At 53.3% G+C, this 26,336-nt stretch overlaps 8 protein-coding genes across 8 annotated transcripts; 4 read left to right on the top strand and 4 right to left on the bottom strand.

Annotated features, from left to right (window-relative positions):
* Nucleotides 1-238: 238 nt before the first annotated feature.
* Nucleotides 239-1,493, top strand: N0V89_008352 (uncharacterized protein; the record flags this gene model as incomplete). The annotated part of the gene is made up of 2 exons (XM_056217108.1): nucleotides 239-880; nucleotides 942-1,493. The coding sequence occupies 2 exons, from the start codon at nucleotides 239-241 to the stop codon at nucleotides 1,491-1,493; spliced, it is 1,194 nt and encodes a 397-aa protein (XP_056068664.1).
* Nucleotides 1,494-1,914: 421 nt separating this feature from the next.
* On the bottom strand, nucleotides 1,915-3,021 carry N0V89_008351 (uncharacterized protein; the record flags this gene model as incomplete). The annotated part of the gene is made up of 1 exon (XM_056217107.1): nucleotides 1,915-3,021. One exon carries the CDS (start codon nucleotides 3,019-3,021, stop codon nucleotides 1,915-1,917), a length of 1,107 nt encoding a protein of 368 aa, XP_056068663.1.
* Nucleotides 3,022-4,851: 1,830 nt separating this feature from the next.
* Nucleotides 4,852-5,643, top strand: N0V89_008350 (uncharacterized protein; the record flags this gene model as incomplete). Its single annotated transcript, XM_056217106.1, has 1 exon — nucleotides 4,852-5,643. The coding sequence occupies one exon, from the start codon at nucleotides 4,852-4,854 to the stop codon at nucleotides 5,641-5,643; it is 792 nt and encodes a 263-aa protein (XP_056068662.1).
* An 870-nt stretch (nucleotides 5,644-6,513) lies between these two features.
* Nucleotides 6,514-8,221, top strand: N0V89_008349 (uncharacterized protein; the record flags this gene model as incomplete). Its single annotated transcript, XM_056217105.1, has 2 exons — nucleotides 6,514-6,958; nucleotides 7,014-8,221. The coding sequence occupies 2 exons, from the start codon at nucleotides 6,514-6,516 to the stop codon at nucleotides 8,219-8,221; spliced, it is 1,653 nt and encodes a 550-aa protein (XP_056068661.1).
* Nucleotides 8,222-9,552: 1,331 nt separating this feature from the next.
* Nucleotides 9,553-10,831, bottom strand: ecm33_2 (cell wall protein Ecm33; the record flags this gene model as incomplete). Its single annotated transcript, XM_056217104.1, has 2 exons — nucleotides 9,553-10,752; nucleotides 10,826-10,831. The coding sequence occupies 2 exons, from the start codon at nucleotides 10,829-10,831 to the stop codon at nucleotides 9,553-9,555; spliced, it is 1,206 nt and encodes a 401-aa protein (XP_056068660.1).
* Nucleotides 10,832-12,156: 1,325 nt separating this feature from the next.
* N0V89_008347 (uncharacterized protein) lies at nucleotides 12,157-15,208 on the bottom strand (the record flags this gene model as incomplete). Its single annotated transcript, XM_056217103.1, has 2 exons — nucleotides 12,157-14,978; nucleotides 15,028-15,208. The coding sequence occupies 2 exons, from the start codon at nucleotides 15,206-15,208 to the stop codon at nucleotides 12,157-12,159; spliced, it is 3,003 nt and encodes a 1,000-aa protein (XP_056068659.1).
* A 1,245-nt stretch (nucleotides 15,209-16,453) lies between these two features.
* On the top strand, nucleotides 16,454-18,288 carry N0V89_008346 (uncharacterized protein; the record flags this gene model as incomplete). Its single annotated transcript, XM_056217102.1, has 4 exons — nucleotides 16,454-16,559; nucleotides 16,633-17,245; nucleotides 17,293-17,570; nucleotides 17,636-18,288. 4 exons carry the CDS (start codon nucleotides 16,454-16,456, stop codon nucleotides 18,286-18,288), a joined length of 1,650 nt encoding a protein of 549 aa, XP_056068658.1.
* A 2,634-nt stretch (nucleotides 18,289-20,922) lies between these two features.
* Nucleotides 20,923-24,615, bottom strand: N0V89_008345 (uncharacterized protein; the record flags this gene model as incomplete). The annotated part of the gene is made up of 1 exon (XM_056217101.1): nucleotides 20,923-24,615. The coding sequence occupies one exon, from the start codon at nucleotides 24,613-24,615 to the stop codon at nucleotides 20,923-20,925; it is 3,693 nt and encodes a 1,230-aa protein (XP_056068657.1).
* Nucleotides 24,616-26,336: the final 1,721 nt, after the last annotated feature.

Raw genomic sequence — 26,336 nt, 5'->3', positions numbered from 1 at the left:
AAACTGCTCTCTAGCATCGGAAGTGCTCGATCTTCCCAGCTTGATCGTGACTTAGTGAAGGTGGAAGGCGTCTTGACACCTTCCCGGCCATCTTTTACTTTTAGACTCCCTCACTTGCGTTTGCCCCTCGATATAGCGAACAGCCAAAAACTGTCAGTACCCATATCTAGCTGCTTTCTTCTTCCAACCCGCAACTTTCGTTTAGCCCATCTCCGCAAAACAGCAGGACCCAGTCGCCATGTCACCTAAACGCGAGCGTATCGAGGCCGAGGATCGTGAGACGGGCCAGCAGATACCGATATACGCTTCCGAAGTACCATGGCTCAGCTTTGTTGCAAATTCATCCAAATGCGACGTGGCCTGTGGCGAAATGTCGGACGGAGAAACCAAAGCGGAACTCATAAAGCAAGCTTGCAAGCTCATATACATCCTGTATCACAATATCCAAGAGCAAGCCCTACTTTCTTCGATCCTCCAATTCCTGAACAAGAGCGAAACTGAGACCAACGCCGACCTCACGCGTGCCGCGAAGTCCGCCCAGTCCGCTTGGAAGGCACATATCGTGAACAAATTCTTGCTACCGCACGTCAAAGAAATCATCCGCAAGTGGCGCGTCGCACGTCCCTACGCTGGGTTCCAGTCACTACCGGCGAGCGACCGTGCCAAGGTATGGTTTGAAGCGTACGATGCCGATCCGAAGGGCACGGTTGTGGCTATGTGGAAGCCCGTCATCAAGGTACTCGATCTGGAGAGCACCTTTCGTACAGATCTGATTGCAGAGGATAATGCGAAGATGAAAGCCGTGCGGCAGATGTTGAGGCATAAATACTATTTCGGGTGCGAGTGCGCATACAAGTATAGTGTCGCGGATGAGAAGAAGGTGAGCTTAGTCTGTGCTATCTAGACTTAGGGCTTTGTAGTCATGCTGACGTACGTACTAGAGCAAAATCTTAGAGGACTGGGCAGCGTACGTCAAATTCGGTGACTTTGCTTCCCGCATCGTACCCTTTGCGAATTTGCCGATCTCGTCGGAGGCTCTGGCGCTTGGCTCAGCAGACAGACCACTCAAGAAGATGATAAAGCATGAAGCCATGGGCAAGGAAGACTTCGAATGCCTTTCCGCAGGCTCCACGCTGGATCCTTCAAGTGGCGCAACCACGGCCTCTGTCACCTCGGATCAGACAGCAAGTGACCGTCAAATCCTCGGAGGAAGCTACGATACCCCAAATAGCTGGTCGGCTTCTCGCATTCCGTCCGTAGCCGCTCCATCTGCAGCATCCGAGAGTCACGAATGGGTCACGGAGACCTCTGGATTCTCCCATGACCCGCTCGACCCGTCCTCATATGCTACAATCGCTATGAGCGAAGAGGCAAGAAGCATCAGGGAGTTCTTTGGTATCAAAGACGATGGCTTGTTTGCTTCCGCTGTACACTCTGAAGCCGTTTCGTCTGCAGCAGTACGAAAGCCTGTGGTAGATGAGGAACTGCTGTGAGAGGAGGTCATAGACGACGTGAAGGGTATGATACAAATCCACATGCATCTAACCCGCGATCAGGCAGGACATCGGGGCTCCGCAATTAGGTAGATGTGCGCTACCTTTCGACTGTCACTAGCGTTCTGAAATTATCACTTGCTGGCAATTGCTAGCGAAGAGCTTTCCCAGATAGAAGACATCTGCTAGGGATAACCTCTATCATAATAAGTATACATGCACCTATATGAGACTGAGACCACTCAAAATTTCAGAATCCTTAAAATATTCCACAAATGCACAGCTAGAAGTTTAGAACGATTACTTGATCATGAGTTATCGATTGTAGATGCGCTGTAGGCTAATATGCACAGGTATCTTTGTATACCCAACGCCACTAATGCAGCCCGCTAGCAAATGCAAATAAGTCCTGATACCGCCCCTATGCCTGCGTAGACAAAAACTCCCTGCTGAAAGGGTAGTCAGTGTACCCCTCCGCCTTCATGGGCATATAGAAACTATCGCGGTCGTACTGGGTCAACTCGATACCCTTCTCCAAACGAAACACGAGATCTGGCGTGCTTATGAAGTAGCGGCCGAAGACAACGACAACGTCCTTGTTGGGATACTGCTTGTCGACCAGATCATGCGCAGATTTCGGCTTGAAACCTCCGGCAATGAGAACGGGGTTGCGGAATGTATCTACGAAAGGTTGGAGCTGCTCAGCAGGATTCGGGTCGATATCGGCATTGCCGTCGATGCGGGATTCGACCAGGTGGATGTAAGCCAGGTCATTGAGCGAATCGAGTTTCTTGATGATGTCCTTGAATTGCGGATGAGGGTCGTCCATCTTCATGCCCTGGAAGACGCTGAAGGGAGAAAGACGGATACCAGTCTTCTTAGCACCGATGGAGTCAACAACAGCCTTGACGGCCTCGAAGGCGAAGCGCGAACGGTTCTCTACGGATCCTCCGTAGGAGTCTTTGCGCTGGTTGACCTTGTCCTGGAGAAACTGGTCGATGAGGTAGCCGTTAGCGCCATGGAGCTCCACACCGTCGAAGCCGGCTTCGATTGCGTTCTTAGCAGCTTGTGCGTAGTCGTTGATAGTCTCGTTAATCTCTTCGATGGACATCTCTTTCGGTGTTGCGTAGCCCTCGCCAAGCGGCACGGGGCTGGACGTCTTGATAGTGATGCCTTCTTTCTCAGCCTGCGCGGGACTGGCAACACGGCCGAGCGCCCATAGCTGAAGGTAGATGAAGCTGCCCTTCTTATGCACCGCTTCTGTCACTTTACTCCATGAGTCGATCTGCGCCTGAGTGTAGATTCCCGGCACGTTGGCATATCCACCAGCCTGGTGAGAGATTAAAGTGGCTTCTGTAACGAGAAGGGTTCCAGGAGTCGAAGCACGCTGAGCGTAGTACTCTGCAACCATAGGGAGGGGCACATGGTTCTCATCGGCACGGAACCGAGTTAGCGGGGCCATTGCAACTCGGTTGTTAAGCTGAATATCCCCGAGCTTGAGGGGCTGGAAAAGTCTTGAACTCGACATTGTGGCTGTAAATCAACCTGGGGGCTCCAGAATTGTTGGGGTGTGGATGTGAAAGGTGTGGTTGTCAAGTTCGCTGTTGATGCTGCAATTGTGGACATGATGGGGGAGGCCGAGGACCTAATATACTTGGTACCCAGTCTACTTTGGATTTCCTTGCAAAGTCGTACACTAATGCGGTCGATTTCCGCCTTAGCGCATAGATACGATTTCCAATCGAGTTTCGCCTGTGTCGAAGTGCATGGAGGTTAGTGTTGCACTTGGTGGGTTCGCAACGCAGAAGCCGAGGGATGACGTGATTCGCCGCCATTTGTCAGCGGTGCAAATCAGCGCCGAGGAATTGGCACTGGACAGAGTGTAGAACGTACATTTGTGATCCTTCCATAGCCTATTTGTGATCCTTCCATAGTCAGCTTGAGTAGGATTTTCGTTGCTGAACACTTCACGTGCGAAAGATGCTCTCAGCAGCACCCCATGTTATGTGCGCATGTCGATACCTGCGTGTCGATACAGTGGGCCGCATTCTTTTTTGATTGGTGTGGGATTTCATTCTTATCTGGCTACAGCGGAAGCGAATATTCCAGGTTCCGGCTCAAACAGGGGGGATTGCTGTGGCTGCAAGTAGGCGAAGCCTACCGCTCCCCTCCCGCAGAGGAAGTGCCGGCAATGCCAAGTCGAGAGGTGTTGCTGCAAAGGACACAAGTTCCTGTACTCGTGTCTCGCATATCAGCCGCAGTACTTCCCATGTCACGTGAGCTCAATGTCCGGTGCGGTCACTCCGATATGTTCCACGTTGATGGCTCGGTCCGCTGTTCGCATTTGTGTTTGCGTGTGTGCGGGTACTAACAGTGAGGCGATTTCCACGAATGTTGCCTGATCGCACGTGATAAAAGTGCCAAAAGAGATCAGTGAGGCGTGGTGAAATGCATCCCATGCCGGCTCGAACATGATGGACTGACGGAGCGCGCACATACAAGATTCTGCTGGCAGCTCACGGTGGGTTCGCGCTGCGTGAACAGCTCGTAGCTCGTATGAAGTCGAACACAGCAACTTGATATTTTCAATAACAGGTTCACCGAGCTAGCGACCTGTTGATGGAGTTTGGATCGGGAGGTGAGCGAATGCGTTAACGCTTATTAAGGGTTCGCTAGCACCAGCAAAGTTGCTCAGGGCAATGTATCGTCGCAGTAATGGTCGAGGAGCATGAAGTGACTATACTTAGTAAGTCTCAGATATTGTGCTTCTCAAAATCACGCTTGCACGTCTTGCTATAGAGAAAGCGCGCCTCGAAGTAGGAACTGCTTGCTAAACTTGGGAGGCACATATCTCCGTCTTTCCAGTTCTCTGTTCCCGTCAGCGGCGTCTGCTGGATACTACAAAAGCCTTATGCCATGAGAACTTGGACGTGCAAACTCACAGGTACACAGATGGTCTTCCTCTACGAAAAGTGAGAGCACGACCTGCATAGGATCACTTGTGCGCCTTTCTTCAAGAATCGCACTCCATATTCGACATACGAAACCACTCGACCGATCTTCATTATGCTTTTGCCTGTAATAAAAGGATTGATCGGATTCGGAGTAGGTTTGCGGATGGACCAAACACTTGAAACGAAGCTTGTCGTTTCATTGGCGGAGGAATCGCGATGCCCCACTTCGAGCAATGAAGCACAAACAAGCCTGGCGTATTTCTTGAGCCGCGTATTCGTGGACATGGAACTTCATGGGTTATCCGATAGCATAGAAACCAGCACATCCGCTGTCAAAATCGTTCTGATGTGTTCGACCGCAGGGTAGCGCTTCACACTGGTCCCACTCGTTCTCTAGCATCGCCATGCTTTCTTTCTCGCGCGCTCTGGCTCTGGCAGCCGCTTTCAATGTTCCATTCTCCTCCGCTGCCAACACTTCCGGTGATGGCACAAAGTACATGGTCGTGTTCGGCGATTCATACTCCAGCACCGGTTTCTGGATCACGTCCGGTTATCCCTCGGCGACCAATCCCATGGGTAATGGCGGGTCTACGACCAGCGGCGGACTGAACTGGGCCGGCGTTGTAACCGAACAACTAAATTCTTCATTACTCCTGACCTACGACTTTGCCGTCTACGGTGCCACCGTTGATACATCGCTTGTCCGAGGCAGCACGCCCGATGTTAAGCAACAAGTCGGTTACTTCAACCAGTACCTAGCCAGTAAGCCTGAATACGCGCCATGGACCTCCGAGAACCTCCTCGTCGCAATTTGGATCGGTATCAATGACCTGGGTAACCCGTTCTGGGATAATACCACTCCGCCGACGGATAAGGTACTAGATGAGTACTTCGATCTGGTACAAAATTTGACGGATTCTGGAGTGAGCCAGTTTGCATTCATCACTGTACCGCCGTTCCAGAATGCGCCGAGCTTCCTGCAGGCGGATACCACAACGCTGGTCTCGAGCATCTCGTCTTGGAACTCGGAACTGAAGACTAGAATGGATACATTTACGAGCGCGAACAGCGGGGTAACGGCACAGCTTGTCGAGACGGAGAAGTCTTTCACTGCAGCCTTGGAGAACCCATCGAAGTATGGTGCTACGGATGCGAAGTGTTCGAATGCCGACGGCATTACGTGCTTGGTACGTTGATGTTTTTGTGAGCCTCCTAGAATTGTAGTTGTTTGCTGACTTGGCCACAGTGGTACGATGGATACCACGCCGGACAGGCCATTCACAAGCTTGTTGCCCAAGCCTTCGTAGATGCACTCGCTGGGTCTTTCTTCTAAGACCTAGGAGATACCTGTGGATGATTACCTTCCAAGGCTTGCTCCAGGAAGCTACACTTCGTGTATATACCATTTCATTGTCATTATGATCCTATCTTCTTAGAATGCAAATCTTCTCGCACTTTCTCACGCACAGATGCTCACTGCAGTTATCAGCTCGGGAAGAGCAACGATCCCGACTTTCTTTTCTCGACATGCTCTTTCAGAGTGGGCTGAATCTTACACTTATCACGATAAAAAGATCTGGTCCTCATCTTCTGGCGACATCATGACCATGAGAACAGCAACAACGAATAGTAACGTGGGTGGAAAGACACGGATGATCGACACTAGAATCGCGTGCAAAGTGCCGATAGCCGAATTTGACCGCACTACGACTGTAGCCAGCACACCGTTTCGCCCGCATATCCGTACCTAGCGAATGTTATCATACCCTCATCTCTGAAACCAAGTCTCTCTCATTGGACAATTTTGGGCTGGCTCGCAAGGACTGTCTTCTAACCTGCGAATACGCAAGGCAAGCACGTCCGGCGACGTCATACTCCGCTAGTCTTGCAATCGCATCCTAGTTCTGTCAAAGGGCTGCGTGACTCAGGTAACGCAACCTAGATGCACGTATCTTTCCTATCCTTATATGTCCCTCCTTCCCTGAATCTCCTGTCACCGTTCGCGTGGAGGAAAACTCTACCTCACGGCCCATATCGTGACTTTGCGGGGTCGACATCCCAACGCAATGAGCGCTCCGACCGCAGAACGACCACGACCACAAATTCCATCACGCCGCTCTTCGGTAGAGTCCACATCTAGTGCTGCAGAAAGACTGAGATGGCGCAACCACCCCGAAGTCACGTCGCCGGGTCTTGATCGCAGCAACCCGTTTGAAGACGATCACGTGCTGTCGCACGATTTCTTCCCCTCGAGCTCGGATAATGATGGGTTCGGAGATGGGGATGATGGAAAGAATGGCGATCCTGAGAAGCGCATTCATAGGAAGGCGGGGAAGGCGCAAGCGAGGAAAACTACAAGCGATGCGGGCGACATGGGAGTCTTGCAGGGAGCCGAGAAGGAGTCGGACGAGCGACGAAGACTAAGTTGGAGAGAGAGGATACGACATTTCACGTGGACATGGTTCTGTATGACCATGGCTACTGGTGGTATCGCAAACGTGCTATACACCGGTATGTCGAACCCAGATCGACCTATCAGCACTACACCCGGCTTACAGCGTGACAGTACCCTTCCGCTTCCATGGCATTTACGCCCTGGGCTGCATCTTCTTCATCCTTAACATTGTCCTCTTCCTCTTCAACGTCATCATGATCTCTCTCCGCTTCTACTGGTTCCCCAAAACATTCAAAGCCTCCTTCCTCCACCCCACAGAAAGTCTTTTCATCCCTGCGGCAATCATCAGTTTTGGCACCATCTTGATCAACATCAGCCAATACGGCGTCGACCAAACCGGAGTTTGGCTCGAGAAAACAATGATGATCCTCTTCTGGATAGACTGCGGTCTTGCAATCTCTTTCTCCATTGGCATCTACCTCATCATGTGGTCCACACAGACTTTCACCATCTCCCAGATGACACCCGTGTGGATTTTCCCTGCGTATCCGTTGCTAATTATCGGCCCGCATGCGGGGAATCTCGCTCCCAAGATATCGGACCCTAATCGCGCGCTGCTGGTCATCCTGTCTGGTTATGTCATCCAAGGCATTGGTTTCCTTGTCTCTCTAATGATCTACTCCGCCTTTATATACCGCCTTATGACGCAAAAGCTGCCCAGGGAGTCGCTGCGACCAGGTATGTTCATCAGTGTCGGACCCTCCGGCTTCACCATCTCCGGCATTGTCACCATGGGACAGGCGCTACCCGAAGTCGTGCCCGAGGATTTCATGGGCAAAGGCATGGGCGAGCTAGCGGGAAAGGTCGGCATGATCGTCGCGAACTTCATGGGATTGTGGCTCTGGGGTCTTGCCTTGTGGTTCTTCCTCGTAAGCGTGGGTGCACATTATAGCTGCGTGCGCAGAGGCAAAATGGACTTCGCCATGACGTGGTACTCGTTCATCTTTCCGAATACGGCGCTCACAACGGCAACGTTTGCGATTGCGAAGGCACTGGATGGGAACAGGCCAATTCAGTATGTAGGGTGCGCGATGACGATCCTTGTGATTGTAACGTGGCTCGTGGTATTTAGCATGATGTTCCGTGCTGTAAAGATTCACCAGATCTTGTGGCCGCAGAAGCAAGAAGATCGTACGGAGGGTGGTTGGAAGCAGCAGAGTGCGGAAGAGCAGCGAAGAAGGAGGTATGAAGGCGGGCTGGACGGCTCAGAGGAAGGTAGGAGCCGAGGCTGGAGTATGGTTAGAACCTTGAGCAGGCGCGGGAGGCCAGAGGGTGATGCGAGGAAAAGGGGTTGGAGTTTTAGAACTGACCCAACTTGAAGGACCTAACACATTTGTCCTTAGCCCTCTACACCTCTTGTTTACATGTTCACGAGGTGGACAACAGTGTTGCTTGAGCACCTAGACTGTCTAGCTTGGTGCGACAATCGGTGCAATGAAACGACGCGCAGTCACCTAGAAGTGACTTCCCCGGTCTGTATCTGAGATCCCAGCTTCCCTTGGCAGCGAAAAGCCTATCCCCTGGTTCCCACGCTAGCATATCCCCAACTTTTGGCCAGTTACCGTCTCTATCACACTGTGTCGTGCATGATGACCTTTCTGTGGCGATATTCTGGTAGAAAGGCCCTTGCATAGAAGACTACGGAATCTGATTTGGGAACAGTGTAGCTATCATCCCGGCATATGCACAATCGAGGCTGCACATATATGATTTCGAATTACGGCTATCGTACTTGGTAACCTCAAGTACACATAATCTTCGCGCGAAGTCCCCCAGATAACCCGTTATAGTGCTGTGTCCTCGAGCTCTGAAACCAAAGGCAAAGCCAAAGCCTGTATAGAGAACGTTACCCTGCTGAACAAGGACATCCTCTGATTTGATATCCTTGTGCCGTATAGTCTGTTTGTTTATGAACGCGAGGCCCTACCTGTACTTTTCGCGATCATTATGTAATCTGGATGCAGAAGTACCAAGCTGAGTGGTGACTGAGACGCTTCCGTACGATTGATATGTGTTGAAGTTTGCTGACCTGAGGGATCGGCGTTGGACGGGGCTGCCACCGCTGCGGCCAGCTTGCGATATTCATATCGGCTGTTGCAGTTTCAAAGGAATTGCGTAAACCTGGTGCAGGAGTCGACCGTTGAGCGACCGAATTGGAGGGCTCATTTGCCACTCCTGCCGAGCCGACGCTTGCGCTCCTCGGTGGGGTTCATCTTGTTCCGTTAAGTTTTTTTGGTGTGAGGTAGGCTGTCCAGACACCTTTTAGAGTTGTCAACAGAACAGTTTGGTAAAAACAGCTTGGGTTGTGCTCCGGTGCTTGTTGTCCGAGTTGACGCAGGAATTTGTCTTCACGTCTGATTGCTCTTTGAACACAAACAGCGATGCCTACAGAGCTTATACAAGCGGTACACAGTTCAGTGAAGTGAACAGAATGAAGACACAGACAACGCAAAGGAGAAGGTAGGGCGGGTGAGGCTGAGATCGTGCGGGGATTTGGGCAGGCTGAGGCTGAACGCATGCCCGTCGGCAGCAAAGAAGCCCTGCCTATGCCCTGATTTGATGAGCCGAAATGCAGTAGGACGACAAGGAAAGAGTAGGACAGTAGGAACATACTCAAGTATGTAGTCTATCAACAGAATACTTCAACCACCTAGACAAGCGGATTCCTCTCGATAAGCGGCACCTCACTCCCCGCACTACTCACTCTTCTCCGCCATTCCTCCCTCCGCACTTCTCCTCTCCCCCTTCGCCCTTCTACCTCCACTTCCCTCATCTCCTCCCCATTCAACACAACTCTCACACCACCCACGTCCTTTACTCCTTTCCCCACCGCCACAGCCTCAGCACTCTCCAGCTTTGGGCTTGAGGCAGAACTCGCCGCTACCGACGGTGCAGAAATTGGTCGTGGAGATGAGATGACGATTTCCCGCACCTTGCCTCGAGATCTGGCGCGGAAGAAGGACAGTGCGCCGACAACGAGGAAGAGACCGAGGATGACAGAGGCGGTGATGATGCCGATTTTGGCGCCGATGGTCAAGTCGTCGCCTGCATCCTCTTCATCCACACCATCAGAAGGTTTGGGAGCACTGTCTGAATTCTTCGGTGGTGCAGGTTTTGCCGACGCATCATCCGCCCTCTGCACTTCGGACGTGCATTCGTACTTTGCCTTCAACCCCTGCTTGTCTAGCTCATCGCAGAACTCTTGAATGTTGTCGGTTGATTTGATCGTCAACCCTCCACCAACCTTGTTTAACACAGGCATCGAAACATTTCCATAAGTCCCGCTAAGCAGCACATTCCCCTCCACGCTTTCTAACTTTTCAAACGTCAAACTCTTCAGCGCGTCGTTGCCCTCCAACGTAAAGTCTCCTTTCACGTCCTTGATGGAGAAAACATCCACCTTCTCCAAGGCAGGATTCTCATTAATTTCCACAGCCCCATCTATTACTTCCCATGGCAGGCTAACCGCCCGGAGATTCTCATTACTCGAGATATTCAGCGAGGTTGCGACCGGCCATTTAAGCCATTCTACGCTCTGCAGACTCGTGTTGAACACCTTCACTGCAGTCCGCGGTCCCAGACCGAAGCTGCAATTCTCAAGGGCGGGGAGGTCCTCCAGCTGTAGACTTTCTAGGGTGTTAAGCGCGGAGAAGCTGAGGGATGCGAGATTGGGCAGGCCACTGAGCTTGATGCTATCGATCGACTGGACAGAAGAGGACGATATCGAGCGCAGGGATTTGGCGGATGTGACCTGGAGCATGTTCAAAGATTTTGGGCCGTTGATTTGGATGTCTCGGGGTGCGGAGGGGGAGATGGTGATGCGTCCGGTGACGTTGGTGCATTTGTTTAACTCCGCAACGTCGGAGGGTGAGGAAATTGTGAAACTGCTTGGGTCTTTGCAGTCTGTGAGGTATCAATCATACGCTCATTGTGCTCGTTAATCACGATCGTCGAGATGGTTTGAGAGGAAAGCTGACGTACCAAGAGCACGAGCTCCCAAAACGGATACCTGCAGTACACACCAGACAGACAGGAAACCCGCTAGCCCCATGTCTAAATATGCATAACAAATGAATGACTGTGGTGAGAAGTAAAAGAACGGCTAGCTTGTCAACGTCTACCTAGAAAACATGGATGCGGTGGCAGAACCAGCGTAAATCATCGCACGCAAAACGCGGGGCAAGCGACCTCTTTTGCAGCCCGCCACGCAGTCTTCACGCGTCGCCGAAAACAACGTACATTTGTTTCAAGGTGTCACCAGCCAATGACCGAGACCTTGGGCTGCATGTCCGGTACACTCGACTTCCTATTTGGGCGATAGATGAGGTTACTCCGCCACGCCCGAACTCCGACCGCATATTCCCTGCAATACCACCATCTCATCTTGTACAGATGAACTGATGTCGACTGTGAACTTCGTTGATGGGATAATGAGGCTGTAATTGCGAAATGTTGGCGAGGCGCAATGGAAGAATTCGGGTGCTTCGGCGTGTACCTTCGCAAACCTTCGTCACGTTAGGAATCGCAGACGTCGACGCAATTTAGGTCCTATAAGCCTGCTATAGATTGCTAACCCGTCCAGGTCCCTCCGTTGTTGCCATTGTTAAGCACGAGAAGGCGTACTGCACGTTCTCGTATCCTGTCTTGTGGTTAGCGCTGCTGCACAATTTCATCATGGGGCCGAACTTTGAGGTTACTAGGAGCTGTACATTGCGAAACCCCCCAGCTCTGCCGTCCGAGCCCATGTTTAGTACGGGATGGCGTACATAATCCTTATTGTGTAGGTGGTCAGCAGCGCTCCTCTTGTTTCATCACGATAGCGCGAATCACCGCGTACGAACGAGGCAGACAGCTGCGGGTGTCTCGTATAGCCAGTCTAATATACAACCCTAGAGTGTGGTAGAAAGATCAATTTTTTACAAATACTGAAGGGAAACGCCTCACTGCATGGACTCCAGTGCCTCGCCGATCGATCGTAGAGGCATGATCCAGGCTCCCACTTATGACCAGTGCGCTCGAGGGCGGAAGGACGTACATATCGGGGGCTCATACACACCAGGCTCTCCAGCCACTTTCGTCGTAGTCCGTTCGAATTTACCTCCGTAATCGCACGCACGATCACACTCTCGAGCACAATCACAACCTCCACGTAAGATCCTGCCACAATAATGTCAGCGTACAAAAGTGCTCAACTTGAACATACATTCGCCGTACCTTAGAAAGTCCGTCTAGAATCATTGTATCTTTCGTTCCGCTACTCACTGTCCGAATCAGAAGTGGACTCGTCTTCAGAGGATATTGATATGATCTCCTGTGCGGATTCGTCATCCTCTCCCGTCTCGTACTCGGTAACCTCGCCAAGCTCGCTGTCGTTGAGCTCTTCGCTACCACTCTTCCTGGGGACAAGAGGTGAGGGGGAGGCGAATGAGAAGAGACGCGCACCACTGCGGCCATGTCGCACAGAACTGTTGCCCTCAGATTCAGGCAGATTTTTCGGTTCGCTCTTTGGCTTTGGGTTGCCCTTGGGCTTGGAGCCTTGCTCTTTGGAAGACTCTGACTTCTCTAGCTCCACTTGAGTAGCAGCCAACTTTGCATCGATGTGAGCATCGGTGGCTTTTACAGCAAGCGCGAGGGCCTCTTCATTTGCACCGCCCTCCACGTGCTCGCGACCTTCGTCGATGAGCTCCCAGTACTTCTTTGAGCAGAACTGGTTGTGAGATACAACTTGTCTTGCCTTTTTGCTCTTCTTCGCCAGCCTGTAAGGCGGACGAGGCTTCCATTTGACTAGATCGGGAGCCTCTTGTCGCGCAATTGAGCCAGCGGGAAGATAAAAGTCCATTTCAGGGTGTTTTCCAGGGCCTGATCTGCACGATCCACAGCCGGGGCATGACCTCACGTCACCAGCGAGATAATAGCGTCCAAGTGCATGGTTGATGTCGCAACGCCAAGCAAGTTCATCGCAACGGAATTGCTTCTTCCAGTATGCACCTAACGGGAGCTCTTGACCATGCTCCATTGTCTTTGAGTCGCTGGAGTGGGGGCCCAGGTCGACAGGCTCAGGTGTTGGCTCAGGTGTCAGCACCTTCTTCGCTCTTTTCTCCTCTTTCCCTCGCAAGTACGCTTCCACAGCTATAATTCCCTTCTTCAATGCCTCATCTGTAGTCGCGCCAGTGTTGATAGCATCCCAGTATGCGTCTTTGGCAATGCTGTTGTGCGATAGATGCTTGCTTCGCCTGGGCTTTCCTTGCGGCCTTCCAGGCTTCCAGATGATGCCTGGCGCAGGCTGAAAAAAATGCGAACGTGAAGGCAGATAGAAGTCCATTACTTTTCGTTTCGGGTTCTCACTCAAAGCAGTAAAGCAGCCCGGACAGTTCTTTCTGTCACCTGCATTATAGTAATAACCCATGGGGTGTTTGATGCTACACCGCCATGCATATTGGTCCTGTTCAGAAACCTTCTCGAAATAAGCATCCGGAGGGAGCCGCTGGTGATTTTCAAGCGTTTTGGAAGTACCGTGACAGGCATCTGCATGTGCCGGGTGGCTGCTTGATGAGAAAGTTGTACTAGGATTTCGTTCAAAGGCAGCCTGCGCAGTTTTTGGAAGGTTGGACTTTGCGTATTGCGGGCTCTTCCGTCGTTTGTTTGATCCACTAGCAGAAGTATCGTTATTTGGCCGCTTCGAGCGGGTGGACTTGTTTGTAGATTTCGTCTTCTTCCGTTCTTGATGCAAGACGAGCTCAGCCTGCGGATCATCGTTGTCGCTGCCGAGCCCTTCCGGCGGATCTTCTAGGCGGGCGTTGTGCAGACTAGCCGGAGCTTGTATCAGTTCCGAATCAAGAGTAGGCGGATCGACGAAGTCTGCTATCCTTCGAAGACCAGGCGCAAGACGCCTCAAATCACCTTGCTCAATGGCTCGTTCGATGTAATCGTCGAATTTCAGTGGCGTCTCTCGTTGCTGCTGCGTTCTTGGCCTTTTCTCCGCTAATCGTTGCTTGTGATCCTCAATCAGCGCCATTCTCCACAATGGGTCCACCGTGCCAGCAGCATCGCTTTGGGTAATCTCTGGCAAGGGAGATAGACCTGATTCTTGTAAAAGTACATCAGGCCCATATGCAGCCACGAGACCCTCAAGTCGGTTAGGCGTTTTAGTCTGAGAATGGAAGGAACATACCGAGTTCGTTTCAGTATCATCGCCCACGTGCATATTCCCACCAGCAGTTGTGCATAATTCGTCAACATTGTCAATTGCACCACTCCAACTAGTTTGTGTAGCAGGTGCACCCGAATCGCCCCTAGCAGACAAACCGGAGAGCGGGGATTCTTGAAAATTCCCATGGTCACCTGGGACAGCAGGACTTCCGGTGAGGCCATAATCCCCAAACCCCTGAAGCCAGTTATTGCGAGGCACGCCCGTACCTTTACGCGGCAGGGCGCCGGGCAAGTGGCAAGTTTTCGGCTTCTTCGTGCGGGGAGGGCGGACGTTTTGTTCATGAGCTACATAAGGCGCGCTTCTGACACGAAAGAGCGATGACTGTCCGGTAACATCGTCGAGCTCCTCGAAAGGTGATGCATCAGCACCGAACTGATACTGCGTGGCGCTATACCGCACCATAGAAGGATGACTGAAAGCCCTATGCCAAGACCGGCTCATCAGATCGACAACGGGGAATGTGTTGCCGGGCAGGAAATCAGCAAAAGACCGTTCGTTGAATTGCTCGAAGTCCCAGAACGTTATTGTCTCTCTGTCGTCGTTCGCCAAGAAGCTAATTATCCGCGAATGAGTGTTCTGGATCATCCTAGTAGCTAGCTTGTTCACATTGTCCGAGACGGATCTGAGGTATTGATGGACATTCTGGCCAGTATTGTGGCCCGTAGATAAGCATGCCTCGAGCTGATTGGGGTGGAGAGCGTGAGCCACGAAATTCTCGAGGAAAGTCGCCTCGTAGACTTTCTGGCTACCCTGGTACAAGACGAAGTTGGTGTAATCTTCCCAAGTGGGCTTCCGACGATTGAGATTTATGCCCATCTTGGATACGCGACTGTTGGCAGGCTTGAGCCGCCCATCGCCGTTCATATCTGCAGAGTGTGAGCATGGGGTAAGTTTCCCTGCCATGAGTTAGCTTACAAGGAGGGAAAGATTCTCCGGTAGGGATATTGATGTGCTCCTGATCGACAATGGCAAACGTGTAATCTCCTTGAAACCTGGGCTCAGGCTCCTCGAATGCCATCTGCAATCCATGGTGGTTTGCTGCAAGGAGGGGTGATGATTCGATGGGGCTATCACTCCAATCTACTGCGTCCTCCATATGGAGTATTGACTTGTATAACTTATACAAAGAGATAGGAGTGGATCGATCTGACAACCAAGGATGATGCAGCCAAAGTCGATTGTTAGAACTGAAGTGACAAGTTGAGCGACAGGGTAGAGCATGATCAGAAAGCTCTTATGGTACATTGATGGGGTTCTGCCTAGGTCACAAACGCTTCTTTGGAGCGCCGCACGCTTGACGAACGGACGAGGGCGCGAGTCCCATGGTATGATACATAGCTCCTAATGCAGGTGGGCATGTAGCGTTTGCTTCTGGGCCATTTGAACTAGATCCGCATTCTCGAAGCTTCAATCCCCTCCAAAGCATGAGACGGGGGGTTGGTCTCAAAAAATTCTCTTAGATGATCTTGGAGTCTGCTCAATCGATGAAAAGCTTCTGCCGTCGGCAAGGTACGATGGTAAAGGTCTGCAGGCCGTAGTGGGGTAGCGCGACGAATGGGAAATACAATGCTTTTGCAGGAGCAAACGCTTCGACCGGAGTCGGTGCTTCCAAATGGGCGCGCGGGCAGCATTCACGTCGAACAGGTTGAGGCTCAAAGCGAGATGACTATAGCTCATGGGAAAAGCGGGCTTCCAGGGCGTTTGCAGATGCTTTTCGACGCCGGTCTCTTCGATATGCGGACATGCAGCCCATGTGTGGCCATTGCATGTTATTGGTTCTCATACTTGACGAAAAGCTTATACGACCTGTCGTTCTTGTAGAATCTCAAGACCAATTGAGCCGGTAATAATTTCCTTTCGATCAGTCCGCGATGCTCAGCGGTGTTTCTTCGTGAAGGGGTTGCGCTTGCGTCCATGCGTCTGTGTACTATGCCGTTAGGAGCTGCAACACGTTCGTTTGAAGACACTAGATTGGGAGAGTCAGTATCCTGTTCCCAGAGGCATGTGCCGCTGTTCATGTGCAGTGACATGCTCGTTTGCGAGGTGTTGCGGAGCGCCGCTAAGCTGCAGGTGCCCGTTTGAGCATGCCGCGTATAATCGACCAAGAGCTCCACAGAGGCATCCTCAGCTGTTAGTCAATATTTTGACAGGAGGGTTGCCGTTCTTCTCGGTGCTGTAGGTGATGCAGACAATGGAGGAGTGTACTGACATTAGGTCGAGGTAAAGATAGGCGAAGCCGCCAAGCCCCCGCTTTCCTCTGATTGGTCGGAATTTGAGGTGCCACATTTCACGATGCAACTGTCGCAGCTCACCAGAGCTTCGTTCTTCAGATACTCACACGATGGGGAGACAAGCGCTCTCGTCAATTGCCATCCTCCTTCCTCTCATCACAGCCACCGCAAATGCGGTCTCGGAAGCCCCGCGACCGCGTGGTGTAGGCCCCGACTGTACGTAACACCACCACAGCTTCCCCGAAGCTGCTGGGTAGCAATTGAAGGAAGTGTAGCTCACATGTTATAGTTGCAAAGTACTATAAAGACGCAACATCCTTCACGTGTATCTCCAACCCCGAACTCAAGCTCGATGTCTCCCGCATAAATGACGATTACTGCGACTGCCCCGACGGCAGCGACGAGCCCGGCACCTCCGCGTGCTCATACATCTCTCCTCTCTCACCAAAGCAACCTTCACGCTATGGCGCCACTAAAATCAACGCCTCCCAAGCCCTGCCAGGTTTCTACTGTAAGAACAAGGGCCACATAGCGAGCTACGTGCCCTTTACGAACGTCAACGATGGCGTATGCGACTACGAGCTATGCTGCGACGGTAGCGACGAGTGGGAAGGCGTTGGCGGCATAAAATGCGAGGACCGGTGTGCAAAGATTGGCAAAGAGTGGAAGAAGCAGGATGAGGCGCGGCAAAAAGGTCTGGGCAATGCGAACAGGCGGCGGAAAGAGCTCGTTGCCGAGGCGGAGCGGCTGAGGAAGGAGGTTGAGGACCGGATCCAGACGCTGCAGGCTCAGATCAAGGGCCAGGAGGTGAAGGTGGAGGCGTTGATAAGGACATTGGCTGATGTGGAGAGGTCGGAGAAGGGCAAGGTGGTGAGGGGTGCGGGAAGGGAGGGAAGTTGGGCGTCTTGTCGAGCTTGGCGAAGGACAAGGTGAACGAGCTGACGGATAGTCTGAGGACAGTCAAAGATGAGAGGGATGCGGCGAAGTCGAAGATGGGAGAGCTCGAGGCTATCCTCAAGCGTTTCAAGGAGGAGTACAACCCCAACTTTAACGACGAGGGTGTCAAGCGCGCGGTCAAGGCTTGGGAAGACTACGCAGCTTCACAGCCTGTAGAAGAAGACAACTCTGCCCGCGACCGTGATCTCGAAGATCTCTTGAACCCTTCCTCCGAAAGCGCCATTAAGTGGGACGACTTCGATACCGAGGAAGAGTCCGATGTCGAGCTTCGTAAGTTCCCCATTCTAACGCCAATTTCTTCGACCCACCGGGCAACACTAACACGTGCATCGTAGTCTACAAATTCGAAGAATACCTCCCCACCCCCGTCCGCACCTGGGTCGACGAAAAACTCCGCGCCCTCCGAATAACCCTCATCGAAAACGGTATCCTCGCCGACCCACACACCGACTCCCCGGAAAGCAAACGCGTCACCGACGCCCGCGACCAGCTTTCCTCCGCCCAGCGCGACCTCGACAACGACCGCAACGAGCTGACCAAGCACAACGAGGACCTGACCAAAGAGTACGGCCCGGACTCCATTTTCCGTGCTCTCAAGGGCGTGTGCGTGAACCAGGATAGCGGGGAGTACACGTACGAGCACTGCTTCCTGGACAAGACGACGCAGAAGCCTAAGAAGGGTGGGGGCCATACTGGTATGGGCAATTTCGTGCGCATTGAGAAGATAACGGTGGATGATGATCTGCCTGCCGATGGGAAGGGGCTTGGTAGTGGGGAACGCTATGCGTTGAAGTACGAGAATGGACAGCACTGCTGGAATGGGCCGAATAGGAGTACGTTGGTCGTGCTGGCGTGCGCGGAGAAGGACGAGATTTGGAAGATTGTCGAAGAGGAGAAGTGTGTGTATAGGATGGAGGTGGGTACACCAGCGGTGTGTGGTGTGAAGGAGGGACATCAGACTGTGCTGCCGGCGCACAATGAGCTGTAGGAACATGAATGTCTGTCAGGACGGTGCACGTTTGTGCGATGGGTACTGCGAGTTGTATAGACAGTGTGGAATCGCATTGGTGCGTCGGGCGTTGTTTCGTTGATGCGGGCATTAGCGCTAGGTAAAAGTAGAGCTGGATAGATGGGTAGCATTGTTGATGTCCAAGTTCAGCAGCTTCGATGATATACAGTGTTGTTGTGTTGACGAAGCAATGGTATCATTTGGTATAATCCTTGCGGACGGTACAGTACAGCAAAGTAGCATTACCGTCACCAAGCCGCATGCTGATATTTCTCAAGTTCCTCCCATCATTCCTTATATATCGTACATCGGTCTTGTGCATTGCGACTCCCCGCTCAGATCAACGCCGCAGCGAGGCCGAGCGCCACAGCACCAAAGCACACACCGTTTACTACAGCGCCACCCGTTGACTGTGCCGGTCCACTGCTGGTCGACGAAGCAGCACCCGATTCCGCACTGCTCGCACCTGTCTTCGTCGCGCTCTCTGTGTTGCTAGCCCCAGACGATGCCGCCGAAACAGCGGTCGGCAGGTCAGAAACAGTCACGCCGGCCGCAGCGCACAGCTTGGTCACAGCAGGTGCGATCTCTGCAGTCCACCGTTAGCGCCCACAGTCTACTTGGATCGAAAGCGAAAGGGAAGCCGTACTAGCAATTTCATCCGTCGAGCACTTGCCCGGCACGCAGTCGGTGATGCTCTTCTCAATGGCGCTCTTTCCTGTCGTGCACTGGCAGTTTTGGTCTGTGAGACTGCAGCCCGAACCCGGGACTGCAACGGCGAAGCAGGAGAGTGCGCAGGTGGGAAGGTCGCCGAGGTTTTGTGCCGCCGCGAAGGCAGAGAGCGCGCCGAGAGTGAGGATGGAGAAGCGCATATTGGGTTTGTGTAGGGATCGTGACAAAAAGAGTTAATCAAGGATAAAAGAAAGTAGGGAGAGAAGAATGGAAAGGAACGGAGTGATTGAGAAATGGGGTTTTGGGGACCGGGAGTTTGATGGCTGCGGGACGGGCGTCGCAACGACCTTTGTAGCAGGAGCACGGATAACTTGTTCAGTGTCCAGATGTCTGGCCATGCGGGCTAGGTGACGCTAATGGCTCGCTGTTTCCAACTACAGTGATACGACAGAATGCCCAGGCGCATCAGGGTTGAGGCGCAGTTTGGTACGGTGCAACATGGTTCGGAACGTGATGCGGGTTTATGCAGGAGAGCTCAGCTGCAGAGTATTCCTCATAGTCGCTATGGCATTGTGGACGATCGCACCTGGATTTGAGATTGAGCATGAACGGACATCAGCGCAGGCGATAAAGCGAGCCGTGAAAGACGCGGAGAGCACACTGTTCGCAGCAACAGCAGCGACGCGACAGGGGGGAGGAACGCTTGTTGAAAGTACAGGTTGGTGAGTCAGTGAGAATGGAAAGTCGAGCAGAGAGTTGCAATAACCTTTGTCATCCACAGCATCTACCCGCGCGATGTCCGGGATCATCTCACTAAACATTACGCGACCCGCCCCTTGCATTAGCCTAGCGATCAGGGGCCAGCTTATTTTCGGGCCCCCCTGCATACTTGCGTGCTTGCGTACCAGACCATACAAAGTCTCCCTTCTCGCTACGCTACCTTCCAACCCTATCCCGCGTGTAGCTGTTTGTTGTGTAGACACCATTCTATCTGGGTACATCGATGATGTCGCGGGTACCATCCTGCTTGTTTGCTAAGATGCGGAGGGGGATGCGTCGGGTGTGATGAGTTGAAAAGGAACGCATTTCTTCTTCGAAGCAGGGATGCATATGTTATAGAGGTACATGTGCATTTGCGGCCGCTGTTACAAACGTTTCTGAACAATCAAAAGCCTTTCTCCGTCTAAACATGTTTTCCTCTCGTTGACCCTCACTTGCAAGATACCTCACCAGCGCCGCAAATGTCCTGACCGGCTTTGGGCACGAGGCACAAACAGTTGCATAGCTTCCACGCCAGTCATTAGTCCCTTTCGAGATCTAGGTCGCAAAGAACTAAATAGCAAGCTAGGTGTGTGCCCTTAGTGATCCCGCGAAATCTCGACATGAGAGCGATCACGCAACAGCGAACATGCGACCTTGTATGACTTCGATGACACTTTCATTCCGCTTGCGATGCTTATGCAAGTAACGTACACGACCAGCTATAACCCCTCCGTCAAAAGTACTCTGCTACAAAGTACGATACTAAGAGAAGACACTAGGCCGGCCATATGAGCCCCATAAATGCGCCCCCAGCCAAAGACACCGTATTCATAATCCAGCTATGCACGGTGCCTTGTTCCCAACATTTGTATGGTTTGCCCATTGGAGGTCACAATCTACAAATCCAGATCCCTACGTGTCCCTCACGAGATGAACAAAAGAAGGCAACCAAGTAAAGGAAAACATTTGACCAGAACCGAGACCGACCAAGAGGTATATTGCTGAGTTGAAGACAAGTAAAAAAGGCCGTATTTCGCACATGCCGCAAGTTCGAAAAAAGAAATTATCCATAGTAGAAGTTAAATCGGTACGTGAATGCGATATGTTAGTGCGTTTAGTTTGAGATTGAAAAGAAAAGTTTGCTTTTATAAGTGCCGGTGGCAGGCGATGTGGGGAGACGACCTAGAACATCGCGCCGTCCATATTCCGCTGTGTCACAGGCGCGCCGTTCATGGGGCGAGGTGGTGAGGGTTTCCGGGATGCGAATGGACCGGCGGGCATGGGCGGGCTGCTCATCGGCTGGATCTGCGCATTCCCGTGTAGGCTCCTCCCTTCGCTCATTGTCTTTCTCAATGCTGGCCTGGATGAAGCAGACTGGTCAGACATCTCTTCGTAGGAATTGGTCCTCTGCGAGTTGGCAAATGGAGCATGAGGTGCATCAAGACCAGCATGGATCGCTGGGTCGCGATGCTCCGAGCGCCCAAAACCAAAGCGTCTTCGCGGGTTGATTGGAGGAACTGGTGGCGGCGGGGTCTCCATACCATTCTTGAGCGAAGCTCCGGGCGGCAGATTGACAGTGTCTATGACTGAGGTTGTCGAAACAAACACCGGCTCGCCAATATCGGCCTTCGCAATGGACTTCTTTCGCAGGGTGCCAACCTTTGGCATAGGTGGGGGCCTCGCATCCGGGTTGAAAGCTACCTTGTCCGGGGTTCCGGGGTTCGACACCGGCGGGGTGTTGGCTGCGGAAACCGGCAGAGGTGAGACTTGAGGACGGAAAGCGGGGCTTGGTCCGCCAGGTGAAGGTCGGGGTGATACAGGAAGCCCAGGCGATTGTTGAGGTCGGCTTCCAGACATATGAGCAGCCGGAGCATTAGGCATTCCATTGCCGGTCTGGATGGGCTTCAAATGCTTCGACTCAAAATAGGCGGCTGATTTGCTGTTGCTTCGCGACCTCGACTTGCGGCTCTGATCAGGGGATGGTCGCTCGGCAGGCAACGGCTGAGTGGTGTTGACCGAGTACCCAGGCATTGACGGAGTAGAGTTAGGAGGATAATGACTAGATCTAGAACCAACACCTTCGCCCATAGCCTGTTGGAGGTCGTCCCGATATTGGGGAGGACGGCTGCGAGAGCGGCCAGATGATAATTCCGAGCTGGATCGATCTCTGCCCGAGCCTCTGCTGGACGTGGGAGGTGATCGATTCTGCGGAGGTACACCACGATTACTGTCGCCAGTTGCAGATCGCTGTCGTGGCTCGCCGTGTGGGAGCGCACGCATATGCTTTTGGCGAAAAGAGGCTCCTTCGGGGACACCAGCGAGAGAAGTGCTGCTAGCGTTCACCGAGTTTGCACCAAGACCAATCACCTTCATTGCCTTAAGAGAACCGTCTGGATTTCGGTGGCTGTCGACAGTAGCGAAAGATTCCCGGCTTGATTTCGCACGCAGCATGTTGAGAGCGGTTTTCAGACCTCCAGACCCGCCTGGTGCAGGTGCAGGGCTTGTAGAACGACCTTCAGCACGAGCGCGGAGACTTTCCTGGATGGCACGTTGGCGTTGCGCAAGATCCCGCTGAAAAGCTTCGTGCTCCTCTACACTCCGGCCACGCTGGTGCGTTTTATCCTCATCCTGCGTGAATGAGGGCGTATCAGGAGACAGAGGCGACATTGGAGAGATGGGGTAGGCCTGTGGTTGGGGTTTAGGCGCATCCACAGGGCTCACAGAGCTCATGCTTGCCCTTTCGTTGTAGAATGGATTGCTCTCGAGGTCATCAAGATCCCAAGGATTCGAGTGGTTATAGGTCGAGTTCGAGTGCGTGTCTGTCTCTTTTTGGGGCTGTCGGCGCTGAAGACCTAGTCCAATGTTTTGCGTCTGCAGTGGTGGAGGGTTCATCATACTTTGACGATCGTCATCATAGTTCGACGAGACATTGCTGACATTGCGCAGATGCTGTCGGATGAGGCCGCTAAGCCCACCATTGTTGGGACCCAGCGTGGGAGAGTCGAGATCCAACTTACCAGAAGGCTCTGGATTTGGTGACGAGTGAGGCTCAACCTGAGTTGGCGGAGAGTCACTACGTGAGCGCAACGCGGGGTGATCAGACTTTTGCGGTGGCCGCGAATTGCTTCGCGAGCGAAGAGCAGGATGTTCTAGGATCGAAGGGGCAGGTCCAGTGGCCACAGGGAGGTTTTCTATCCGGCGGCCTCGCTCCGAAGATTTCGGAGCGGGCTGAGGGGCGTCACTCTCGTCCTCGCTGGACCCAGCGGAGGCGAAAAAGGTGGTCCCTTTTTGTGAATCGGGCGACTGCACATTGTGAGGCGACAGAATCGGAGACTGAGAGGCCGTGGCAGGCGCGGCCTTCATTTGGTGTGCAGCTGATTGGAAGACTGAGAATGCCGAGGGTGCTTCCTTGGGCTTCGCCGATGATTCGGACCGCTTTCGTTCCATGGCGGCACCAGCTGTCGTAGCGCCGGCTTCAGCTCGCTTTCGCTTCTCCAGCTCTGCACGCTCTCGCAGAGATGGCTTCTTGGGGTTCTCTACTTCGGTGCGCTCCGACAGAGAAGGTTTCCGAGGCACGGGTGGCTCTACATGGTCCGGGAAGGTGGTCTTGCGAGGACTGTCAAGTTTAGCAATCGATGCTTCGCGTTCCAGTTGCATCTGCCTGAGACGCTCCCGGTACTGCTCTTCGCTGAAGGCATTTTTCGGCTTGTTGAAAGCGCCCATCGCGGTAGCCTTTCCTCTGTCCTGCGGGTGGAGTGCGGTGTTGAGTGTTTGAGCATCTTCGCTGTCGCTGGCCAATGGGCTCAAAGGCGACTGGGGTCGAGAAAGAATTGGGCTTGACGCGTTCGTCGGAGAGTCTTTGCCGTTGGGGAAACCGGGATTGACCTGGAAAGTGGGACTCTCCATACGGAGAGCTCCGCCCTTTGTGAAGCGATCACTCAAGTTTGTCGCAGATCTTGTTTGAGTGAACAGTAGCGGAGGGGTAGCACGACCGGTCTGTGCCCGTGTCCTTTGAATCGAGTTGAGGCGGTTCATGGCTGACGACTGCTGCTCATACATTTGCTGGTCTAGACCTTGGTCGTAGAGCCTCCGTGCTTTGGTCGTAGATCTGGTGATTTCCGTAGGCGATGTAGGCCCAGGAGTCACCGAGTTGGCGCCTTGCGAAGCCACAGAGGTTGCTGCGGTAGAAATGCGCGCATTACTTCCAGAGTTGGTTGAGGATGACGTCTCTCTTCGACGGTTGAATCCTTCTATGGATGGAGAATAGGCATCTTTGGTAGGACTTGACGGTTCACCGACAGCTTCGCCTGCCTCTTCCGCTGCAAGTCGTTCCTTCTCTTCACGTCGCATCTTCTGGAACGTCGACAAGTGTACATCATCGTCGTACAGAAGCCTGCCTCCTGACGTTCCGCTGCCACCAATCTTATAGATCTTTTGCCTGCCTCCAAACAAAACATTACCCTCTCCTGGTCGTGCTCTGCTCATCATGCTTGCGCCTTCCTCGGTGGCCTGGCTGTCGAAGGAGCCCGAGCGCTCCGAGGCGAACGGCGGCCGAATTGGGCCATTTAGGGAATCGCTGAGGGAACCTTTCAACGATGAGACTTCGGCTATGTCTGTGAGGCCTCCAGGGGCGAACCCGAATTCGTGCAGGCGGGACTGTCGCTTGGGGAGGAGCACGCTGTCGTCACTGGCTTTTCCAAGCTTGGAATTGGGGTCGTCCTGCTCCCTGAGCATGCTAAAACGCGTCGATAAGCCAGGCAAGATCAAACTCGTTCGGAAGTCATCGGCGGCTGGCAGTGCCGTTGCGATGTTAAGCTCGGGCTTGGGCTCTGGCTCCCCCTTCTTCTTGTCCTTTCTTTTGAGGAAGCGATTCATGGCGCCCTACATCCTGTCAGAAACATTTCGAGGTGCGAGGCATCGCGGCATGGTGCGATAGCTCGTATGCACTTGGGTGGAATCCATATCGGAAGGGAAACCTACTGATCTCTGGCGCTGCCTTTCTACGGTGTGTGTGGTAAGATTGGGCTGCGCTGTCCGAAGCTCACCGCTCGTTTCCAGGGCAAGACCGACGCGGGCGTCCGTCGGCTACCAGCACGGCAAGAGCGCGTGTGGGAGGTCTGTGGCAGGTGCAATCAGCGGATGTCTCGAATTATTCTCCCATTCCTCGCGTTCCCTCCCCCCCACAACAACGCCAAACGTTCGATGCCGGATGACGTACACGATAGCCACACTTGCTTGTCCTCTGTTTGTGCCAATGGGTCCGATACAAATGTCGTTCAGGAGCTGCGAACGTTAAGAGCAGACGCACGCTCCATGCAGTGACCGAGGTGTAAGTGTGAGAGTCGACAATGAGCGTGGAGAGACACAACGCCTCGCAAGTTTGTTTAGACGCAGGGAATGTGCGTGGTGGATGCTGAGGCACGGATTGAAAAAGAGCTGGATGATCGGCAGAAAGGGCGAAATTTGAGGCGGTCCGGCGGGCACGGAAGGCCGACGACGAAGATAAACGCGATTAAGGCGAGGATCGAAAGGAGCGTGGGGTTGCTAGAGAGCGTGGTCGCCTGCGCGCTGCGAGTGCGTGGTGGTGAGAGTGAAGGAGCGGAATGAGGGAGCACCTCGGGCGGGGACACTTGGGACCGTGTAATGGGCGCTCTCGCAGGAACAGCGTGGGCAAGGCGATGTGCTGGGGAAAAGTGACAGGCCAGGCACAGGCGTCAGAGAGTGCAAGGTATAATTTCCACTAACCCTCAGAGGTCATCTCCGCGCATGGGCGCCAACGACGCTCATGGCAGCACCGCGTCTGCAGGGAAGGCTTCCGTGGGCCAGCATCCGGCTGCCGCGACGCGCTCAAAGCTTGCGACCGGTCTCTGCTGCGGCCTCCTCTCAATCTACGATGGCGCACGCCGGCGTGCGAAGAGAGAGCGTGGTGGAGCGGCGACATCAAAACAGTGCACCGCCGAAACGGGCGCTAGGCGGTCGCAGCCGGCATGCCGCTGTTTCGAAAATGCTCGGGCGCGTGCAGAGGCAAATCGAACTGTCCTCTCCAGAATCACCGCGCAGCTCTCCGCGGCTCAGCAGCGAGAAGTCGCATTGTTCACTGCTGTTGGCCGCCATGTGCAGCCACAGCGAGCGCGCCCAGCATCGTGAATCAGAGCGGATGGACTGATCCATCCATCAGTCGGCTCATGACTGGCCAATTGCACGGTCTCCAATGCCCGCGCTCCAGAAGGAATCCTTCCAGGGACGAGAACCTTATTGCTCTTAACGCTGCACGACCTATAGCTATTGTCGAACGCCTCCATGCCACTCTCAGCCGGTCCCAAGTTCGCCTCTGAAACCACTGCGGGAGCCGCGTCGTGAGACATGCCTCCGCCTTGCTCACGAGCTCGTCGCAGTGCGGAGAGAAGTCAGCGGGCTCGCTTTCGACCACCGTTCGTGGCATCTTCTGAGCGGGCGGCGCCCTGGTACCTTGCAGATGGCCCGCTAAAAGATCCAATCGCGCTGATCCGCGTACCGAAGTCGTGGGCCCCTTTCCATTACCCCTGGACGGACCACCATCACCCGTATTTCGACCCCTCAAACGCGTGGTTCCGCAG

The sequence above is a fragment of the Didymosphaeria variabile genome, assembly GCF_027946475.1.
Source record: "Didymosphaeria variabile strain IMI 356815 chromosome Unknown scaffold_6, whole genome shotgun sequence".
NCBI classification, from domain to species: domain Eukaryota; kingdom Fungi; phylum Ascomycota; class Dothideomycetes; order Pleosporales; family Didymosphaeriaceae; genus Didymosphaeria; species Didymosphaeria variabile.
This window is presented reverse-complemented; position numbering and strand designations above follow the sequence as displayed.